Raw genomic sequence first — 20348 nt, 5'->3', positions numbered from 1 at the left:
TGATAATTATAATAATTTCTACCATCACAGTTTGTAGGACCCCCCACGCAGGTGAATTGGTTATTTTATGCATATAGTAAATTCAGTACCAGACTGATGTCATTATGACGAAATAAAATGCACATAGTGAGTATTTTTATAATTTTGCGCATGGTCGTAAATTTATTTTAAATTAACTGATGCATGTTCGGTTCAATGAAATGTACGCTGACATCATCAATAAAATCTGTGTAGCCGCATAATTTAGGAAACCTTGCGAAAATGCAATGCGCGATATCAAAATATACGGCGCGGTTTTACGAGAGAGAAAAATGCATGTACATGTACATGTACATAGCAACTGCACACGATCATCCGGGCATCGAGGCCGTGGCTGTGCACCAGTATTCAAGCCGTTTAATAACACCATTTTGCACACGACCGATGCCTCCGGATTCGCATCCAATATTATCATAATTAAACCAGCTGACGGTACAACCAAATGTTGCAGTGCATACATTAATTTGTCGGTACGTACATGTGGGCCTATAGTGTGAAATGTGGACTATGAAATACGGAATCCATGGTTGGACTACGTATGCCTATAGTAAAATAAAGATAATTCTATAGGACAATGCCAAATGTGAATATACGATAATAGTTAAGAGAGACCAGATGGTATGAAGGTCCATATAATTATTATGACACCGGTACATTTTGTTTTGGAAGATTAGGCCCCCATACTGCGCAAATTTGTTAATTCCCGCTGGATTTTGTTTTGGTAAATCTCAGTGTTTGTTAATAAGGATAATGCGCATGATCTGTGAAGTACGCGCCGTCTTGCTCATTTGATTGTAGAGGGCATGCGATACATTTGTTTTGCTATAATAATGCTATGCATACATTTTTATGAGTGAACCTTTTTGCGGATTCATTGTTACCGAATTAAATAAAAAATAAACATGCAGCCCTTTAAGATGGCCGCTATTCAGAGGGTCTATTTAAAGATGGGGGGAAATCAAAGATGGCGACTAAATGCAAAATAGGATAATTCTATCATTTTAGACCTATGAGGATTTGCTGACATCGACCAATATGAAAAGAGCGCGTATAGCTTCATGAATTATATATGAGTCGTATTTTGAGTGTGAATATCGGGCCATTTCTGTTGAACAGTCAGGAATAATTGTTAATGTCATTGAATTCACAACATGGGCAAGCTATCCCAAATATACTGTCGCAACCACAAAGAATGGATTTAAAAATTACGGCACTTTTTTTCTGATCATTTTTTTGGCGCTGGGACTGTGAAATCATGGAGCTATGCAGTGCATGCAGCGCAGAGCGATATCGTCGGTAGATGACTAGCGCCCTCTTTTGACCTTAAACGGCACTATCGCTACAGACGCTCGTTTGACTTCACGCTAGCGACAGAAAGGTAAGATAAAAATCATAAAATCAGTATTTCATAAGAATCAAATATATCTTTTGCTAACGACAAAGTATCTTCCAATGCCATGGAGTAATATGTGTGTTTTTGTAGTGTAAAAATGTCTTTGTTTTCATGTAACCACTTGTCCAAATCCATGTGGTTTGATGAGGACGTTGTGTCATTCATCATCGTGTGTGCACTGCTGCCTAGCTGCCCTACATGCCCTAGCGCCTCGCATGCATTTGATTGTTCCCGTTGGTTTTGCAATGTACAGTATGCATTGTATTTTTGTAAACATTTCTCAGGGGCGTGGCCGGCGGGGGGAGGGGTTATTTAATCCCCCAATAGGGAAAAATTCCACACTCGATCATCAATTTATCTGCTGCCAAACATATTAATTGTCACCTCACCTTGGTCCTAGTCCTTGTGATTTCACACAAAAGAGGAATCCAGGAAGCTGTGTTAATGCGAAAAAAATTAGGCAAAATGTGTTTTTAGAGCACATTTTGGATGCACACGTCGTGCAGAACTAAGTTGAAGCAGCCGGTCAAAACTGATTGAAGTGTGGCTGACAGACAGCGGTACGCGTGACATCGCATGACATCGACAACCATGTCGTCACTTGAGCCGGCCAATGATAGTGCAATCGTCATTGTGAATATTTATTTTCTCATGAATATTTAGTTTATTTCAATGGCTACTTCAAATACGTCCAAAGATTGATTATTGCAACAGCGATCGTGCGCGGCCTAGCGGTTAAGAGTCTCGTGTTTCAAGCAAGAGTCCGAGGTTCGAATCTCGATGAAGTAAATGACTGATTAATAAATAGAAATAAAGGATTTGAGAGGGTGAGAGTAGAGGAGGGAAAGTGGAGGGAATAACCATTAAGGATACAACTTTTGGCGCTTGAAAATTAATTGAAAAAAAGTTGTGGCCCAGTACGGAAATTTTTCCGACATTTTTTCCCTAGTGCCTTTTTTCTTAACGAATTTCAGAATGTCTTTTTTTGTCCCAAGTTCCCAGCGCTTTTTATCACGAGTTTCAATTTTGTGGATAAGTTAATACTAATGCCTAGGCCTAGTCAGTTGTCTTAATTAATCCAAATTCGAAACCCACCTTGAATAAAAATTAGGCCAGACCAGGTGTTGTCAGAATGACTAATCGTTAAAAACAAAATACTGTTGTTGTTAAACAGTTAAAATACTGTAAAACTTCAATTTTATTAAGTTAAAAACCACAATCACACAGTTATTCGCAGTAAGAATGAAATACGTGAACAAAAAGAAAAATAACATTAACAAAGAATATAAAAACAGGAATAACATGGAAACCAGTGTCGGGAAAGAATGTTGCAACCTGACGCTGCTTTTGTTCTTCATACATGTATACATGTATCATCTCAATGAAGGTCAGTCATTGCAAAAATGATGATAAAACATGAATTTGGGACTGAGAAACATTTCCAGTTTCGGTAGGAAATACTTTGAAACTTCTTTCAAAATACATATAGGGCCTACATGTACGCGCATGTACCCATTCCTGTTTACAGTTTGCACAAATGTCCAGCTTCCTGTAAAGAAAAAAACCCTAACTGTTTGAGAATAACAGATTGCAGGAGATTAACAAAGAAAAGCCTTCAGTGAGTTTGCCTTCCAGGCCGTGCATAATCTTGAGAAGTATCCCACAATGGGCACAACAGTACCCCCATTAAATCGGGCTCCGATTCGTTGGGCTCTCTGTAGGCTATTTTCCCCTGTCATAGAAGCTCGTCGAGGTGTAACGGAAACTGCCATTCATTCACACCCACTCACCTAGGGGAACTTTTTGTACTAAAACAGGGAGAGAGATTTACATGTAGAAAAGAAAAAATACAAAGTATCGCCCGTACAATTGTTGTTCTGTTGATCTGCTAGTGCTAGATTTGTACGCGACACGGACCAGCAATGTCGGATGTTTTCTGTGTTGTATCCACTTGTTTGTCAGTAAAAGCTAGTGTCGTTTCTCTTCCAAGTGCGTTCTCTTGACACTAACATTTTGGAAATGATAGTATCTTAAGTTGGGAAAAACTGCTTTACTAAATGGTCAGCGAAAATGAAATCTGCGGTTAAGAATGTGAAGTTGAGGGAGTGTTACAAAGAGACTCAGCTGTGGTGAGTATCGGTACATGTACCCCGGTATACAGTGGTACGTGTTCTGCACAGATACAAATTATGTGTAAAATGTGTCGACCAACAATTTTTGTTCAGAGTTGAATTAATTACAGACATGTAAGGGTATGTCTGTCATAATTATCATGGGGATGGTCTTAAAAGCCCGGTTTATACCTCACGCAAAAGCAAGTGCGAAGCGAAATTCATGTCGTCAACAATGGTGGACGTGTTTCGAGTGTATTGTTGACGTCACGAATTTCGCTTCGCTTTCGCTTTCGCGTGAAGTATGAACCGGGCTTTAGTACGTATAAAATTTCCACAAATGTGGACGTCATCTATCCATTAGGCCTACCTCAAACTCTTCTCTAACATGTAACGTGTGCTCTCATGTAAGAAATTTGTCAGTCAAATATTGAGCAGCCCTAGTAAGCTGTAGGGTTGTCATCGATTGATTCAGCATGCCACTTTCAATGTGCCATATTGTATTTCTTTTGGGATTTGTTGTTGTTGTTGGTTTTATTTTTTTGAGGGGGGAGGGAATACACGCCTGTCGCTCCCTCTGTTCCCCCTCCCCCCACCATGAAGATTTTGATACTGAAACGCATTGTACATGTACTGTATGCCCAACAGACCTTCCAGTACTTGTACCCTTTCACAGGTTTATGTATGTGTACGTACCGGAATGTGTAAAAAAAAAAGGTCAGCATTTGCCATTTTAGCCAAAACAGTACTGAATCCTCCGATATGATTATTCATTCGGCCTACACCCTGCCAACTTTGAGTAAGAGCTGAGATTGAGAATTTGGCGATGGAGCTTGATCAGAAGTAGTCAATCTAATGCAAGCGCGAAGTTAGTGGGGGTTCAGGGCCCACTTAAGGGCCCTAAAAAAGTTTGCATTCTACACCCTCTGTGGTACAATCTGAAGTAATTTCTGACCACTTTACCAATTCCTTTTTTCAGCAAAAGATCATCATTTAAACATCATTTTTGATTTTTTTTTATTATTTTCTTTATGTCGTGAGAACAACCTGAAATGCTGGAGTCTCAGGCTCAAAGACTAAGAGTTGGCAGCCCTGCCCTGGAGAGATAGGTCAGTGGCCAGTGGCTACTTTCATGCAAATTAAGCATGTAGGCATATAGTACAAGTGAGCTGAATTGATTTCCTTTAATCCCTGGTCCTGGAAAAGGCCCAACGGTAAACAAGGGAACTGGTAGTCTGTTCTTGTTCTTGCATGGCTGTACTGTTGGAAAGTGACCTAGAAGTGGGATTAACAATAGGTATCATAGCAGCTTTAGTTTTTAAATCCTTGGATCAGGGATTACATAGCTTTGCAAGGGGTGTTGTTATTCCCAACGCTTGCACAGTCTCTGAGGTGTACTAAATCACAAATACAACATGGTTTGTGGGGAAATAGTGAAAACTATTGACCCCGAGGTGTTGGATGATTGGGACTATCTCCCGAGGTGAAATCAAATGGGTAAGGGAGACAGTTTTGTGAAAATGCCCAAAAAGATGAAGGTTCTTTTTATTCCATATGTGCATACAGTTTCGGTCCTAACTTTACTTGGGAACTTTCAACATAGTTTTTAACACTGTCATAAAAAAAATTCCAAAGCAGTGAAAAAACTCACTGAGCCATGTCACACGCCTCCACAATACTGAACACAAAAAAAGTCAGTATTTTTTCCACAGAGAAAAGGCCAGAAGGTTAATAAGGCAATTGGATCTGGAGATCGCGATAGGAAAATAATACCCCAAGCCCAGAGGCCCACAGGTGTATTGTGCATGTGGGGTAATTGATCAATTTTGATGAATTTTATGCTGTGAAAAATAACTGTATTGTGGCCTTTGGTAGTGTACTGGCATTTTTGCTGCAAATTGAATTATTGTGTGCACTTACTACAAAGCCTTCAGTGCATGGTCTTCGTAACAATGTACACTGCATGAAGATTGCATATTGAGCAGGGGTTACTTGTCATGCTTAGTGGCGTTCTTTGCCCGAGCCAAAACTCTTTCTTAAAGGGAATATACAACATTTGCAAACATCGAAAAATAAAACTACCAAGTTTTTACGAAATACCTAACTAGGATGTTGGTAAATGACAGTCTCAAGCAACTTGTAAAATTATGGCACCTGGTGTGAAGTCATTTTCAAGAAAATGGTATTTTTGTAAACATTTCCAACGGTGGTCGGCTGACCAGCGTTGGAAAAACCTAACTATTTTTCAACTACTGCTCCAAATTTACCATTTTTTTTCAGTCCAAATTTTGTTTGCTATTGGTTACATGCTCATGAACGGGTGCAGGCCAGCTAGACTGGTTCCCTTGCCTTACAATTTTCCATCATCTATAAATTGATCCATTTTATCTTTTGTGGAGTCAGGGAACCAGACTACTTGAACATTTTTGTTTTTCTTGGTTTTTCCAACCTTTTCGAACACAAAACTTCAAAAAAGTCAGTGTAACAATATTTGATCTATTATACTAACCCCTCAAATAGTTCATTTCTGAAAATTACAGCAAAAGCCAATGATGTACATTCCCTTTAACCTTGCCCTGTTTGTTACTTTGGCATGAGAAATATATGTCAAAATTTCTGAATCCAACTTACACGTGTATCTTCACGTGTATGTGTGCTTCGTCTTTGTTCAAATTTGTTCTTCGGCCCCCCAAAAAGAGGAATTCTGCTTCCGATTACATGGCATTCGAAAATAGGGTCTACAAGGTAGGGAGGGAATATTTTTTGGGGCCAATTTTTGTAGAAATTGATGGTTTTGGGTGTCTTTTCCCCTCATTTTTCCCATAAAAAAATTAGGGTAGGGGCTGTCAGAACAGGGTATCAGTAGGTAGGGAAACCGGAAGCAGAACTTTTTTCAGTGGCCTTACCAAAAATTGGGTTTAAAAAAGTTCTCTGAAAAAAAAAGAGTGTATTATCAAAGTTATGCAAATCACATGTAGTACATTGATTTAAGAAAACATGCAAAAAGACATCTACCCGGTACTGGTAGTAGTTTTTGACATCCCCCCTCCCCCCCTCCCCCCTCCCCCCCTCCCCCCCCCCCCAAACCCCCCCCCAACCCCCCCCCCCCAAAAAAAAACAACTGTACGGACACTTTTAACATACATGCGGTACTCATTGATCATACGGTACACCTACAAACTCAGGAAAGATAGTATTAAACACACATGATGTATTAGGCAACCTTTGCCATCCAACCCAGACACTGTTTATTTTGACAGCACTTCACTGCTTGAAGAAGCATATCAATCGGTAGTCACTGCTCCAAGCCACCCGATGAAAACCCCCTGACCCTAACTAATGACACGCTTACACGCATCCCATGGAAGTAAGAATTCCGGTGCGATGAGATGTCTTCATAAACTGTGCTTCGCTTTCATAGCGCTGCTAAGCGCATGCTTTTCTGCAAAAAGAGCATCTGTCTGTTTCATGGTGACTGTAGCCAGTAAGCACAATAGCTTTATAGTCATGCCATGAAACAGTGCTTAAGGTTTGCACATTTTCTGCTAACTGCTAAGCAGCGCCATGAAATTGGGTCCAGACGTCCATTTCATATGCTAAGCACAGAAATCCGCGCTTACAACCACCGTTCTGTGCCGTTCTATCAAACAAAATTCCGCGCTATCCCTGTAAGCGCAGAATCAAACGTTACGGGATGCGCGCATTGAGCCCAAATTTCTCGCTCGCCCGTGAAATGCACTAACCACAAGCACAGAATTTTCTGCTACAGTATAAAAGTAGGAATTTGTCTTTGAATGGTCACGGTATTAAAGCAAAGCCATGAAATCAGGCCCTGTTTAATGTGAGCCGCAAATTCTGCTAAGAGTTTCTTAGCAAGATAGAATGGGAAACCAGTCTGAAGCAGTTAACATCCCACAGCATTTTGTCTGGTAACCTGTCTCTGCTAAGCAGATTAATGCTTGTATCGGCCCCAGGTGTTTTCAACTGAATGATGAATGCACTCCAGCACCTAGTCTGGTCCATCTGGGAATCTGATCATGATTAAATCATACGGCATGTGGTGGCTGGGGAATCATATGGTGATGAAGTTAGGCCAAATAAAATTAAAATAAGTTTCTCGTTCCGGCTTCTTGAAAAAAAGAAGAAGAAGGAGATTGTTTGTTTTAATGTCTAAGATGGTGGTTTTCCAAAAAGGCGAATGGATTGTTTTATTTTTCGACTCTTACTGTTAAAATTGTGTCCTCAACTTGCTCAAGGTGATGTAGGCCTACCCCTTTTACGTAGTGAGACATAAATAGAGCATACATGTATTGGTTTTGTGAAGAGATTGCCTTTGTTGTTTAGGGTTAACCACCATTACAAGAATTTCCTTGTCATGACAAAATTCATTGAACGTACTTTGACAGCTGTGTGAACAGTAAAGCTGTTTTACTACCCTATCATTTGACCTTGGTCTATTTTGCCTGCAACATCTGTAGCTCAAACCAAAATCAATTGCGATCACATGTACTGTGGTAAAGAATTGTTTAGGCCTACCCTTGCAGTCCTAAAGTTTTTTGTGAACCCCGTGGACATTATAGTAATTGTCATAATCTGGTACATTTGTATACATGTAGTAAAATGATCATCACTTAATAATTGTACTCAAAACTAATTAATCCATGTTGCAAATTGAAAAGAAAATACCTGGAAACATTAATTGCCATGAAAAACGCACTTTATCATGATGGACACATTTCAGTGAGAAAAAAAAAATTGATTAATTTGGTTGTTCCAGTGTGTCTGTGTAAATGTTTATGGTTTATCCAGAGTTGTAGCAGTATCCCATCCGACATTCCGATCACACAAAGCCTGCGGCCAGCAGCTCAGCAGCTCGGCACCCAATAACTTCTGGAATGATTGGATTGCATCACGGGACCAATCTTGGGTCGTCCGCGCTCCTCATTACGTATTAATATCGCTATCAAGACTTGTAGGACATATTTGATGATGCTGCATACATACATGTACATGCTCAGGCCATTGGCAAGACCACAGCTCTTTCGGAGGATGCAGCTGCGATGCGTGCTTGATGGTTTTGTCAGTTTTTCGGAAGTGCGTGATGACGACAGGATTGTTTTGGGTGAATATTCCTGCACTTGTCTCTCTTTGAGGAAAACGGAAGTCGTTTATCTTTGGGAGAAGACAGAATTGCGAACTTTGATGAACATTTTGACTTCAGCTGAGCATTGATTTTGGTGACGAATTTCCTTTGCTTGCCACTCGTGCCGAAGATAGACAGATGTCGTTTGTTGGAGAAGATGCTATTGTGATCTTGGATTTAAAGTTTGATTGCGTCTACATACAAAGAGGGGATTGATTTGGGTGATTAATTTTCTTAGGTCTTTGCTTGTGACAGAGATGAACTGAAGTTGTTACTTTAACTTTTACGAAGATGTTATTGTGATCTTTGATTGATAGTTTGACTGAGGTTTCTACAAGGACAGGACGGATTTGGGTGATGGATATTCTTTGCTTGTCACTCGTGACGAAGATGGACTGAAGTCATTACTTCAAGAAAATGTTATTGTGATCTTGGATTGATACACATAGTTTGACCGTTTCTCTGAAGACGGAATTGAATTGGGTGATGAATTTTCTTCGCTTGCCAGTTGTGGTGAAGATGGACTGAAGTTGTTTCTTTGAGAAGATGTTATTGTGATCTTGGATTGATGCGCAAATTTTGACTGCTTCTTTGAAGACGGGATTGATTTGGGTGATCGACTTTCTTCACGTGTCACTCGTGATAAAGATTTGAGAAGACAGAATTTTGATATATGGTTTGACTTTCTGCAAGGACAGGATATGAACCAGTGATGAAGTTTCCTCCTTTGTCAAGTTTGTGACAGAGATGGTCTGAAGTTGTTTCGTTGAGAAGGCAGTTGCGTGATCAAGAATTTACAGTAATAACGAGTGCGTCCCGACAAGATTGACTTACGTAGATGAATTCTCTCAAAGGATGATCAGATGTTTCTTTCAGAGGAGTTGCAGAAACATTAGTCCTTCATGAATGTGATCTTAGATTGGTACTAACTTTGACCATTTGATCTCAGATGAGTTAAACTTCTGTACTTGCTGCTCATGACAAGGAAATTCACTGAAATCGCTTTGCAGTCAGAGAAAGACGGTGTGATCTTGGATCAACGTCCGTCAAGTTCCATGATGACAGCATAATTGGATGAATAGTTTTCTGCTCGCCTGTGAAGACATCTAGCAGTCATTCCTAAAGAAATGTGATATTGACTTGATTGTTGACTACCGGTACAGTTAGTTTTTATGACTTTAAGATTTACTTGTCTATCGTGATGGATTCTAGAAGGTCACTGGGTATTTCTGCGCCTCGGTTTGTGGGCTCGCCCGGTTATCCTATTTCCATGAGGTGAGTAGTACATTATTATACATGTACTGGGTAGGAGCTTTACTTGAGCCATAAAACTAATTTTGTAAAGAATTAGTTCGCCTTCACAGCGTTTAACTCTCTCTTTTGTTTTACTCTCAAGATGAGATTTGCTTCAAAACGCTACTTGTACCGGTAGTTGTGCTTTTGTTTGTCTGTACATGTAACTGTTTTTGTTTGTTTAAAATACATGTTTTTGGAATACATACATGTATGGTACTGATGAACTGTCTGTGGAAAATGGTTAGAAACAAAAATATTTGTCTTTTAATGTTACAATAAATTCTATTAATGTGGACTCCAGAAATCCTCTAAATTTTTCACATGGTGATGATATAGTATCCTTAGTATTGTTGCCTTTGTTGGTAAAACCATGACTTGAATGCAAGTTCTTCAACATACATGAATACAGCTGGGTTTTTATCAACATGTACATGTACATAAGTATACATGTACGTGTACATGTACCGGTATGTATACAGTATACATATTCACTGGTCCATGCACAATTCATGCAATGTTCACACAGTCATAAATCAGATTGTTACCTTGACCTACATGTACATGTACAATGTATGCATATTGCATAAAACCCAGCTTGACAATACCCATGTGTGTGGCGACGCAAGTTTGTATTACTGTCAAGTACCCTAAATACAGTCTGCCCCAAATAATTGATGACTCAAAAAAAATATCCCAATTTATTATATTGCCTCTTCAGAAAGTTGACAGTACCCACAGCACAGGTGCAGTCACAACACAAACTGACTTTTTGTTATATTCTGACAAAGCTGTCTGGAAAAATGACGTGCGTGACCAGAATACTTTCATAAAGCATTTTCCTCAAAGCAGAACCGCAGTGTGGTTCGGAGTTGTGTATCTGAACAATTCTCTGTGACCTTTGACCCTTGCTGACCCGCTGACCTTTACCATTGTTGGAATACTCCTCTTTTCCAGGATACCAGAGCCAGGCACTTTCAGCAAGCGTTTCCCCAGCACAGTCTCTACGTATGTTGCTGAGGAGGACACAAACACCGACAGCTCCGTCGCCATGGGGATGGGACTAACCGCCACGGGAGTGGTCTGGACCCTCGTCTCCTTCCTCAGCACCTGCCTGTGCTGCGCGGGCTTCGTCTTCCCGTACTGGATCGCGGGCGCCGCGCAAGTGAACGATCCTCACGTGTTCCACTTCGGTCTGTTCCGGCGTTGCAATTATCCAACATCTGAACGCCAGACCGTCATTGGCTGCGGTCGCTACTCCAGCTTTGAGGACATACCCACGTTGTCGTGGCGGCTAGGGACCATTCTGGTAGGCGTGGGCTGCGCGGTGTCCATGTTGGTCGCGTTCACCGGCATCCTCGCGTGCTGCGTGAAAGACTTGGTGACGCAGAAAGTTGGGAGGGTGGCCGGAGTCATCCAGATATTTGCTGGTGAGTGTTGTACTTCAAAGATGTAATGCCTCATTTCGATGTATTTTTTTTTTTAATAACATCTAACCAGTTTCATCTGTTAAAAAATATCTGCAGAACTTGATATTGCACACTTGGGTTGTCTACACCTATCTTTTCATAAAACTTATTTACAAATTTGATGCCTGTTTATCATATCATTAAGTTCGAAAATTTTGACTCCCAAGTTTAATACATGTACCGGTAGGTATGACTTTTGTCTGATATTTTCACTTATGTCTTGAAAATCTTTGATTGTAAAACCAGGGAAAAATTCCTGGTTTTGCCCCCCCCCCAAAAAAAATTCAAGCCCCAAATAAAGGAAACTATCATCTGATAGTCTTGTGACCTCCTTGCATTGCGAATCTCCTTGATCTAAAAATAAAGAGATTAAGCTTGGAATGTCTGTTCTTGAAGAATTTCACTTTCAATTCATAGCCCAAAGAATCCTCGCTTCTGGCATGTATGTCTTCTAAATGGGGTCCTTAAAGATGTTCTATCCAATGCTAATCTAGAGTTTCATCCAGAAACTTCGAATATTTTTTTTAATTTTCTAGAATCATGGAAGTTATTCACATTTTATTAAGACTTCGAAAGAACAAAATCACCCCATTATCTGGAACCGGTTCCTGACATTAGTAGCCTTATTTGGGTACCTGGTTCAAATGTCCAGCCCAAACAGACTACCGTTACATTTTTAAATACATTTCATGCTGAATACCTAGATGTATTCAGTGGGGAAAATGAAAAAGGTTTTTTTTTTCGTACAACTGTAGTTCTGGGTGATTTGCTGGTGGCCTTTTATGACCGAGGTGTTGGCTTTCTTAACCTTTTTCCTGATCAAACTGCCGAGTTCACTGGCATGACTGGCCTTTTTATGGTGACAAAAGCTGAACTTGAGCTCAGAGTGGAAATCTTTGGTAATTTGCTGCAGGGATCTCGGGTAGCATGGCTGGGTTTAAATGCTCGCCCCCGGGCGTATTGAATCAAGGGTACCGGGTGTGCAACGGCAAGTCTGTTTTGGAAGAGAGAGATAGGGCCTTTTTTGGTTAGGAGTTAGGCCTGGCATTCATTCTTACATCGTGTGACCCTCTGGCATAGAACAAAGCACTTGAACCAATTTCTGTTTTAAAAGTTGGCCATTGGGCACACTGGAAAGGACCTTGATTAAACTTCCCAAAGAGTTATAACATGGGAATCAGACAAAATCCTACAAGACATATTTTCGGGTCTTGGAATTTGTTTTTTAAAAATCCGACTGGGTTTGTGTTTGAGGGTCACGTGTATTTGGCAATCCAAAAGCTTTTTATTTGATTATTTTTTGTTTTCCAACAATTTACTCTGCACCATTGCTTTGATGAAACGAGTCGGCATGCTTGTTTTGTGAAAATAGGGCAAAGAGTGCATCCTGCTTTGCCCTTTAAATGATTGGCACTAGGCTCTACCGGAAATGTCATTGAAATCATCAGCAAGGATGTTTGTCTCGTTACAGCGAGGATGTTTTTCTCGTTACAGATCCACAACATAAGATACCATTTTCGCCGCCTGTTGCATTAAGTGGAATCTAAAATATGTCGATCTTGAAATTGAAAGTAGTTTATTAAATTATGAGTTTGATGGACATTTCGTTGACCTAAGCATCCTTCAAAAGACAGTGAGTGAAGCCTTAAGCCGCGTCCGAATTGCTACTTGGCTACGGCTTAGAATTACACACGTGTCTATGGGTAGCGGCTGCAGCTGGCTGAAGCCGCTGAAAGAGAGCCCTCTGTGTTCTTGATAGAGTGCCAATTATGATTTGAAATGCTTTGAAGGGAATTTACAACATTTGCTTCAGCTGTAATTTTCAGAAATGGCAGGATTTGGGGTTAGTATTTTTCATAAACTATTACTGGTTAGTATTTTAAAGCATACACTGACCTGTTTAAAGTTTTGTGTTCATAGATGCTGAAAAAAAAAACCAAAGAAAAATGCTGTTCTTGTAGTCTAGTTCCACGACACTACATTGTGTACTTCAGATGAAACGGAGCAATTAATTAGAAGTCAGGGAAGTTTATAAGGTCCAGGAAGCAGTCTAGCTAGCTTGCACCCATACATGGATGTGTTACAACCGATTGCAAACAAGATGTGGACAAACTAAATTTGATAAATTAGGGGTAGTATTTTTTTTTTTAAACACATTTTTCCAACGATAGTCGGCCGACCATCGTTGGAAATTGAAACAAAAATTATGTTTTTCTTGAACATGACAGCACACCAGGTGCCATGATTTCACAGAATGCTTGAGACTGTTATTGACTTACAGTCAAGTAAGTTGTATTTCATAATAATTTGGTATTTGTTGTATTACCATTAAGCACTCACTGGACCATCACACGTTTTCACCTTGTTCGTGTACAGTACATGTACGCCAGCATGTCGCATACATGTACATGTAGTGCTGCTCAAATTTTATGCTGTGGATAACAAACATAATTATGTATACGTACAATGTATGTAATATGTTCATTGTAATTGTACATTGTACATTATAATTTTGAAGAGAGCACTGCTTGTTTTCAATATTGGAATCTCTGTGTTTTCAATACTACAGGAGCACCTGTTCTGTGCAATCCATTATCCCAGCTTTGTGTACTTATAACATTGTCAATGCACAGCATACAGGTGTGAATTACCCACAGTCAACAATGCCAATCAATAACTCCCTCTTGAGATCAGCTCAACAGGTGGGGTGTTTGCATTAAGGCTTTTCAAACACACACATGCGCCCTGTTTAGCATGTAACTGTTGACAGTTATTCTCAAGTGCAACTTGGGGGTTATGTCAACTCTAAACAGGTTCTCTCTTTCTGGACTTCAATGTGCAATACATTTCAACACACGTATACACACACAAACTGAAATTTGTATCCTTGTGGAGACATTTCTTTGTTCTCGTGTACTAAAGTTTTTGAGTTTGAAAGTACCGGTACAGTTTCATGTCTTTCCTTGGCTGAAATTCGGACTTAATATCCCTTTTCTAAAACTCTACCATTTGCGACAAATTAACATACCTTGGGAATCCCTAGTTTTTAAGTAAAATCAATATGTATTTCGTGAAAACCTTGTGGAGATGTATTCATCTATAGAAAATGCCCTGTGGAGACGTACAATCTTTTGTTCCCTATTGTGTGCATGTCTCCAGAGGGCACGGTGTGTCAGATCATAAGTGTATGCAGTGTGTACTACTTTAGTAAATTCAACAGCATGAAAAGAACTTCAAATAACTATTACTTGTATTTGTGTTGCATACGTGTGCGCGTAGCCTCTGAGTCTGATTAACTAATTCATTCACAACCGATGAAAATGGGACTAGTGACTTGTCCTCGATTCTGGAAGACAAACTGAATCATGTGCAGATACATGTACTTCAAATGGCTTCATGAGTTTATTTCTCCGTCCAGAATCCATAATTTCAAGTGTAAGATGAGGCTTCTTTCCTACATACTGAAATTTAAAAGTGCCACTTCTTTCCAAAGATGGTAAAGACAGTAAATGCCTAGTATCCCCAAATATCTTTTAATGGAGCATCTTCCTATGCATCGTAGAAAAGGTAACCTTTGATTATTGATTTTTTGTCTCTTTCTTTTGAATCTTTCAGCTTGCCTTGTTGGAGCCGGTTGTGCTCTGTACCCTAACGGTTGGGACCATCCCCAGGTCAAGATGGCGTGTGGGGAACGGTCAGGCTCATATCAGCTTGGTGAGTACATGTATGCATTTAACCTTCTGGTATTACTCCCTGTACCGCCCCATAGCACCCTGCCTGTTACTCCCTGTACCGCCCAAACCACCCTGCCTGTTACTCCCTGTACCGCCCCAAAAGCACCCTGCTTGTTCCTCCCTATACTGCCCCGAACCACCCTGCCTGTTACTCCCTGTACCGTCCCAAACCACCTGCCTGTTACTCCCTGTACTGCCCCGAACCACCCTGCCTGTAATTACTCCACCCCCAAACCACCCTGCCTCTTACTCCCTGTACCGTCCCAAACCACCCTGCCTGTTACTCCCTGTACCGCCCAAACCACCCTGCCTGTTACTCCCTGTACTGCCCCAAAGCACCCTGCTTGTTCCTCCCTATACTTCCCCGATTCACCCTGCCTGTTACTCCACCCCCAAACCACCCTGCCTGTTGCTCCCTGTACGACCCCAAACCACCCAGCCTGTTACTCCCTGTACTGCCCCAAAGCACCCTGCCTCTTACTCCCTGTACCATCCCAAACCACCCTGCCTCTTACTCCCTGTACTGCCCCAAAGCACCCTGCCTGTTACTCCCTGTACCGCCCCAAAGCACCCTGCCTGTTACTCCCTGTACCGCCCCAAACCACCCTGCCTGTTACTCCCTGTCCCCCTCCCCACTCCTAACATATAGGCCTGCTATAATTGAAAGTAAAGTAATAGCTTTGACCATTAAAACGGTTTGCTCTGTGCAGTCTCCTTAACTGAACTGAGAATCTAAGGTTCCAATTATGGGCCTTGAAGAGTTACTGACAGTTCCCGAGTTCAATGTTCACGGTTGTTGACACTCCCAATTGACCTCTTCTTCATGTCTCTCTCTCCGTTGCAGGTGAGTGCAGCATTTCCTGGGCCTACTTGGTGACCATCGGCGGGTGTGGCCTGCTCATACTCTCCGCCCTCCTCTCCTGCAGGGCGGGGCGGAGAAAACTGGAAGCCTACCAAGTCTGACCCACCTTGCCTGAACTATAACAGGGAAAAAGAAAATAAATTTGCTGTCGAAATTGGAAGTGATCACTCCGGAAGAAAATCTGAGTGACCCACACTGCTTGACTTAGTCTTTATTTTCTTGTCGGTGTCCTTGTATACGAGCTATCGTGCACACTTGAGGTCTGCTGTTAAATTTCGTAAAGTTCTCAAAACTGGATTTGATTCCTTGTGTTGATAGGGCCCGCATCTTGACCGCTCGTCGGTGACCGGCGGCGTAAGGGGAATAATAACAGTCTTGGAACAAGACTATGCTCATCCAGGAAGCTTTGAAACAATATGATAATGAGGTGCTTATATAGCGCTTCGATACTAAAGTCTCAAAGCGCCTCACAATTATTACCCCTGTTCATCAGGCCATGATATCATTTTTTTTGCAGCAACTTGAGATCAGCGCATTCTGGTCTCTACCCTCACAGGTACCTACATTGTGTATTTATACTTTTGGGTAAAGAGAGGCAACTGTGGTAAAATGTCCTGCCCAAGAACACAAGCACCGTGATCCGCGTTAGGGTTGGAACCCTGTGCCAGGGGACGTGAGTCAAACACCGTAACCATTGGACCGCAGCGCTCCTCAATATGCAAGAGTGCTGTTTATCCAACTTCACATGTACCAGCTCGGACGTAGTCGAGTGTATTCAAGACCGTATTCTGAGGGTGAAAATTATAAGAGGAAAACTTGTGCAGATGTTTTCCGAGTCATATACATGTATGTGGAACTACTGAAACCTGACTTAAAGCCAGTTGATACTCGAATGCGAAACGTGACGTCACGGCAGGTTTTTGCATTGCGAATTCACTAGTATACGTATTTCCATTCCAGACCTGAGAATTTCGCAGATGATGTTGCGTGACGTCACATTTGCTTCGCATTCACATTCGCCTCAAGTATGAAACCCAGCCTTTAACTAGCTATTGGCAGTAGGTCCGCAGCAGTTTCTATGATTATCTGATTAATTGATGCTTCGTGAACTCTTTGTAAAGATGAAGAATTTTTTTTCAGAAGGCGCAAGAACACAAGCTGAAGAACCTGAAGCTAAAACCTCGATAAAATCCACAGATGAAACACAAAAGGGAGCAGTTAATAATCAAGAAGAACAAGACGGGTGGTTTTTTTTTTTATAAAAGCATCTGTTAAAATGTTTTAATCAGGAGACGATATTTTGCCGTGTGTACGATCCCAATATGTATGGGGAACTTTCCCCTACATAACTGTCTGAAATCTTTGTGTTAGTGTGTACAATATCATACTCTGTATATTTAGTAGCTTTTTATTATATCAGCATACAGTGAACACTGTATCTATTTTGTATTTATTGGACTTGTATTGCCTATTTGTATTTCGTATACTCTTGTCAGGAGTGTTTTCTAAACACATACACTGTATATCATGTTTTCACTATTTTTATCACTAAAATAATGTAATGGATGTTTTGTGCTATAGTATTATGATTGTCATAACTATTTTGACTTTTCTACACATATCCTATTTATCCATTAAAATATAAGCATATAAAATTAAAGATACTATACAACATTTGCAAATTGATATAAAAAAGGACAAAATTATTATGAAATACCTTTTTTGACTGTAAGTGAACTGAAGTCTCAAGCATTTTGTGAAATCATGGCACCTGGTGTGCTGTCGTTTTCAAGAAAAAGTGAAATTTTTGTATCAATTTCCAAAGATGGTCCGCTGACCATTGTTGGAAAAAACTGACTTTTTTCAAATACTTCCACCAATTTACCAAATTTTAGTTAGTCCACATTTTGTTCGCAATCGGTTACACATCTGTGAACAAGTGCAAGCCAGCTTGTCTGGTTCCCTGACCTGACAGTTCCCCGACTTCTATAAAATGCTCCGTTGGGTAAGGGGACCAGACTACAAGAACAAATTTTCTTTGTTTTTCCAACATCTATATGAAAACAAAACTAATATTTGCTATAAAATACTAGCCGGTTACCCAGAAATCCATCCATTTCTGAAAATTACAGCACAAGCAAATGTTGTATTTTACTTTTAAAATATGCTAAAACAAGTCCAAAATGTATTCAAAATGACCCAGACAAAAGTCTTTGCATATTATATTGATTAGTAAGTATTCACTTCATATTAATAGCATTCTTTTAATTTGTTGGATTAATAACTTTTACTTCGGGAGTATAATATTTTTCAATAGTTTAATGAAAATTGTCAATTTTGTTTAAAAAGGCTTGTCTATTGGGCTGTCATAAATCTTCTTTCAGGGATCTTCAGTTACTTTTTTGTACAAAAACAAATATTTCTTTTTTCTTCACAAAAAAGTGTTTTTATATACATGTATATCTGCAGGCCGACTGTATTGCATCATTTACATGCACATTTTCTTGTCATTTTATTATCGGGATACCCAGATTTGGTCAGGTTATGTACAAAACAGTTTTACATGAATGTAACCTTGTTACATGTATTTTGTCATACATGTACATTTGTATATGGTAATATTTTGTCAAAATTGTTAGTAAAAAATTAAATATCAACAATCTCTGGACTTCATTTCTCACTGTGTTGGTCGAATCATCGTATGATCGCACCAAAAAAAATGAAAACATTTTTAACATATACCGCGATACCATGTGTTGCATTTATTTAATGCACGATGCGTAGACAAAATATTAAAAATATATTCCGGCCCCCCCCCCCCCCCAAATATGGAAACGCTCCCAAAATCTGAAACCATTGAAAAGGAATGCCGATCACTTTGCTCGAGAATTGAGAAACCTGGACCAGCTGAATTGAGTGGTGGCGCTATATCGCCACCACGCACCGCGTTCACTAGAAATTCGTGTACATGTACATGTGTACTGCCAGAGGTAAAGCCGAAACTAAAACCAAGTCCAGCTTCAGCAAACGCCTTTTGTTAATAGTTCCTGATTAATAATACGGCTTCAAATTATATGTCATCATCTGCTTGTACATGTACGTACACATGGCTTTCATTTTGCAGGCATTTTAATGAATTCGTATGCATAATGATGTGAACGGAAGCCCACAATGGCGAGAACTATTTATTAATTTCCTTGACGCTAATGATGTGCCTGTCTTCGAAACGAACAGCAACATAATGATGCACACTCAGATCAGTTCTATTTATAAGCTCCAGTCCGAATTTATTAAGAACAAAATGAAACCTTCAATTCGTGAAATGCTCATCGCAAGGCAAAGAGAATACAAGGCAACGAATTATGTACACATGAAAAAATAGCATGTCCAAAGCACGTTGATAAATCAGGCCATCGATGTTATACAAGTAGCTTTTGTAAGCATACATGTTTTCTTCAATTTTGTTCTGAAAGTCATCGGTAAAAAACTCCCTACTTTTTCCTATTTCGTAGGAGGGAAAATTTCGTCACAGGTTTTGATGTTTTGAATTTCTCTGGCATCTTTTGCCACGTGTGTATGTAAATTGTAAAATAATTATAAATGCAAGAAAAATACACTTGGAACGCCAACGACATACTACAGTAGTTAGGCCTAGTTGATTAAAATATGTTAAAAATATACCTTAATTATACGTTAAGGCATAGTCACTATATTATACCTATAAGGGCAATGATATTGTATCTGGGCATTATTGAGCCCTTTTCTGCATTCGTCCAATGTCACTTAATTAAAACAACACAGCTTACCCTCTGAGCATGAGATACTGGCAATGCATAAGGTATGGACGATTTACAAATGTGGATGTTGTGGTCATGCGATGCTAAGCTAACTTACGGCAAACTCTTCTCTTCTGGACTGCATACATGAATGATTTAAAGGTGTTGACATGATAAACTGTTTAATGTGGGCCTATAACATGCAAGATATGCTTAAATATTTTGGTTGCCAGTCGACATGACGTCACAGGGCACATGATCTATACGCATGTGCTGTTCACAAATGACATCGATACATTCCCAGTCGGATTGATACTTGGACTACCTCATGACCAGGACGGATCCAAGTTATGGATCAAGAGAAAGGTGTAATCTAAGAGTGGGGTTCGCCAGGCATTTGCTTGGTTTTTCTGAATGATTTTGCTGGGTTTTTTTTAGCGGCCCAAGAGAGCGGTTTAGACTTTAACCCCTCCACCATGGGCGTCGCCAGGATTGTTCTAGGGGGGGGGGGGGGGGCAAAGCACATTT

At 40.2% G+C, this 20348-nt stretch overlaps 1 protein-coding gene across 2 annotated transcripts; it reads left to right on the top strand.

Moving 5' to 3' along the window:
- The first annotated feature begins 1361 nt into the window (after positions 1-1361).
- LOC119724199 (LHFPL tetraspan subfamily member 6 protein-like) lies at positions 1362-17727 on the top strand. 2 transcript variants are annotated; one of them, XM_038195145.1, is made up of 4 exons: positions 1362-1417; positions 10937-11409; positions 15064-15162; positions 16027-17727. In XM_038195145.1, the coding sequence occupies exons 2-4, from the start codon at positions 11031-11033 to the stop codon at positions 16143-16145; spliced, it is 597 nt and encodes a 198-aa protein (XP_038051073.1). In that variant the 5' UTR covers positions 1362-1417; positions 10937-11030; the 3' UTR covers positions 16146-17727. The 2 variants fall into 2 exon arrangements, with proteins under 2 accessions (XP_038051073.1, XP_038051072.1); XM_038195144.1 differs by lacking the exon at positions 1362-1417 and adding an exon at positions 3155-3561.
- The last annotated feature ends 2621 nt before the right edge of the window (positions 17728-20348 follow it).

Source organism: Patiria miniata, unplaced genomic scaffold (genome assembly GCF_015706575.1).
Source record: "Patiria miniata isolate m_02_andy unplaced genomic scaffold, ASM1570657v1 HiC_scaffold_18, whole genome shotgun sequence".
Lineage (NCBI taxonomy): Eukaryota > Metazoa > Echinodermata > Asteroidea > Valvatida > Asterinidae > Patiria > Patiria miniata.
This window is presented reverse-complemented; position numbering and strand designations above follow the sequence as displayed.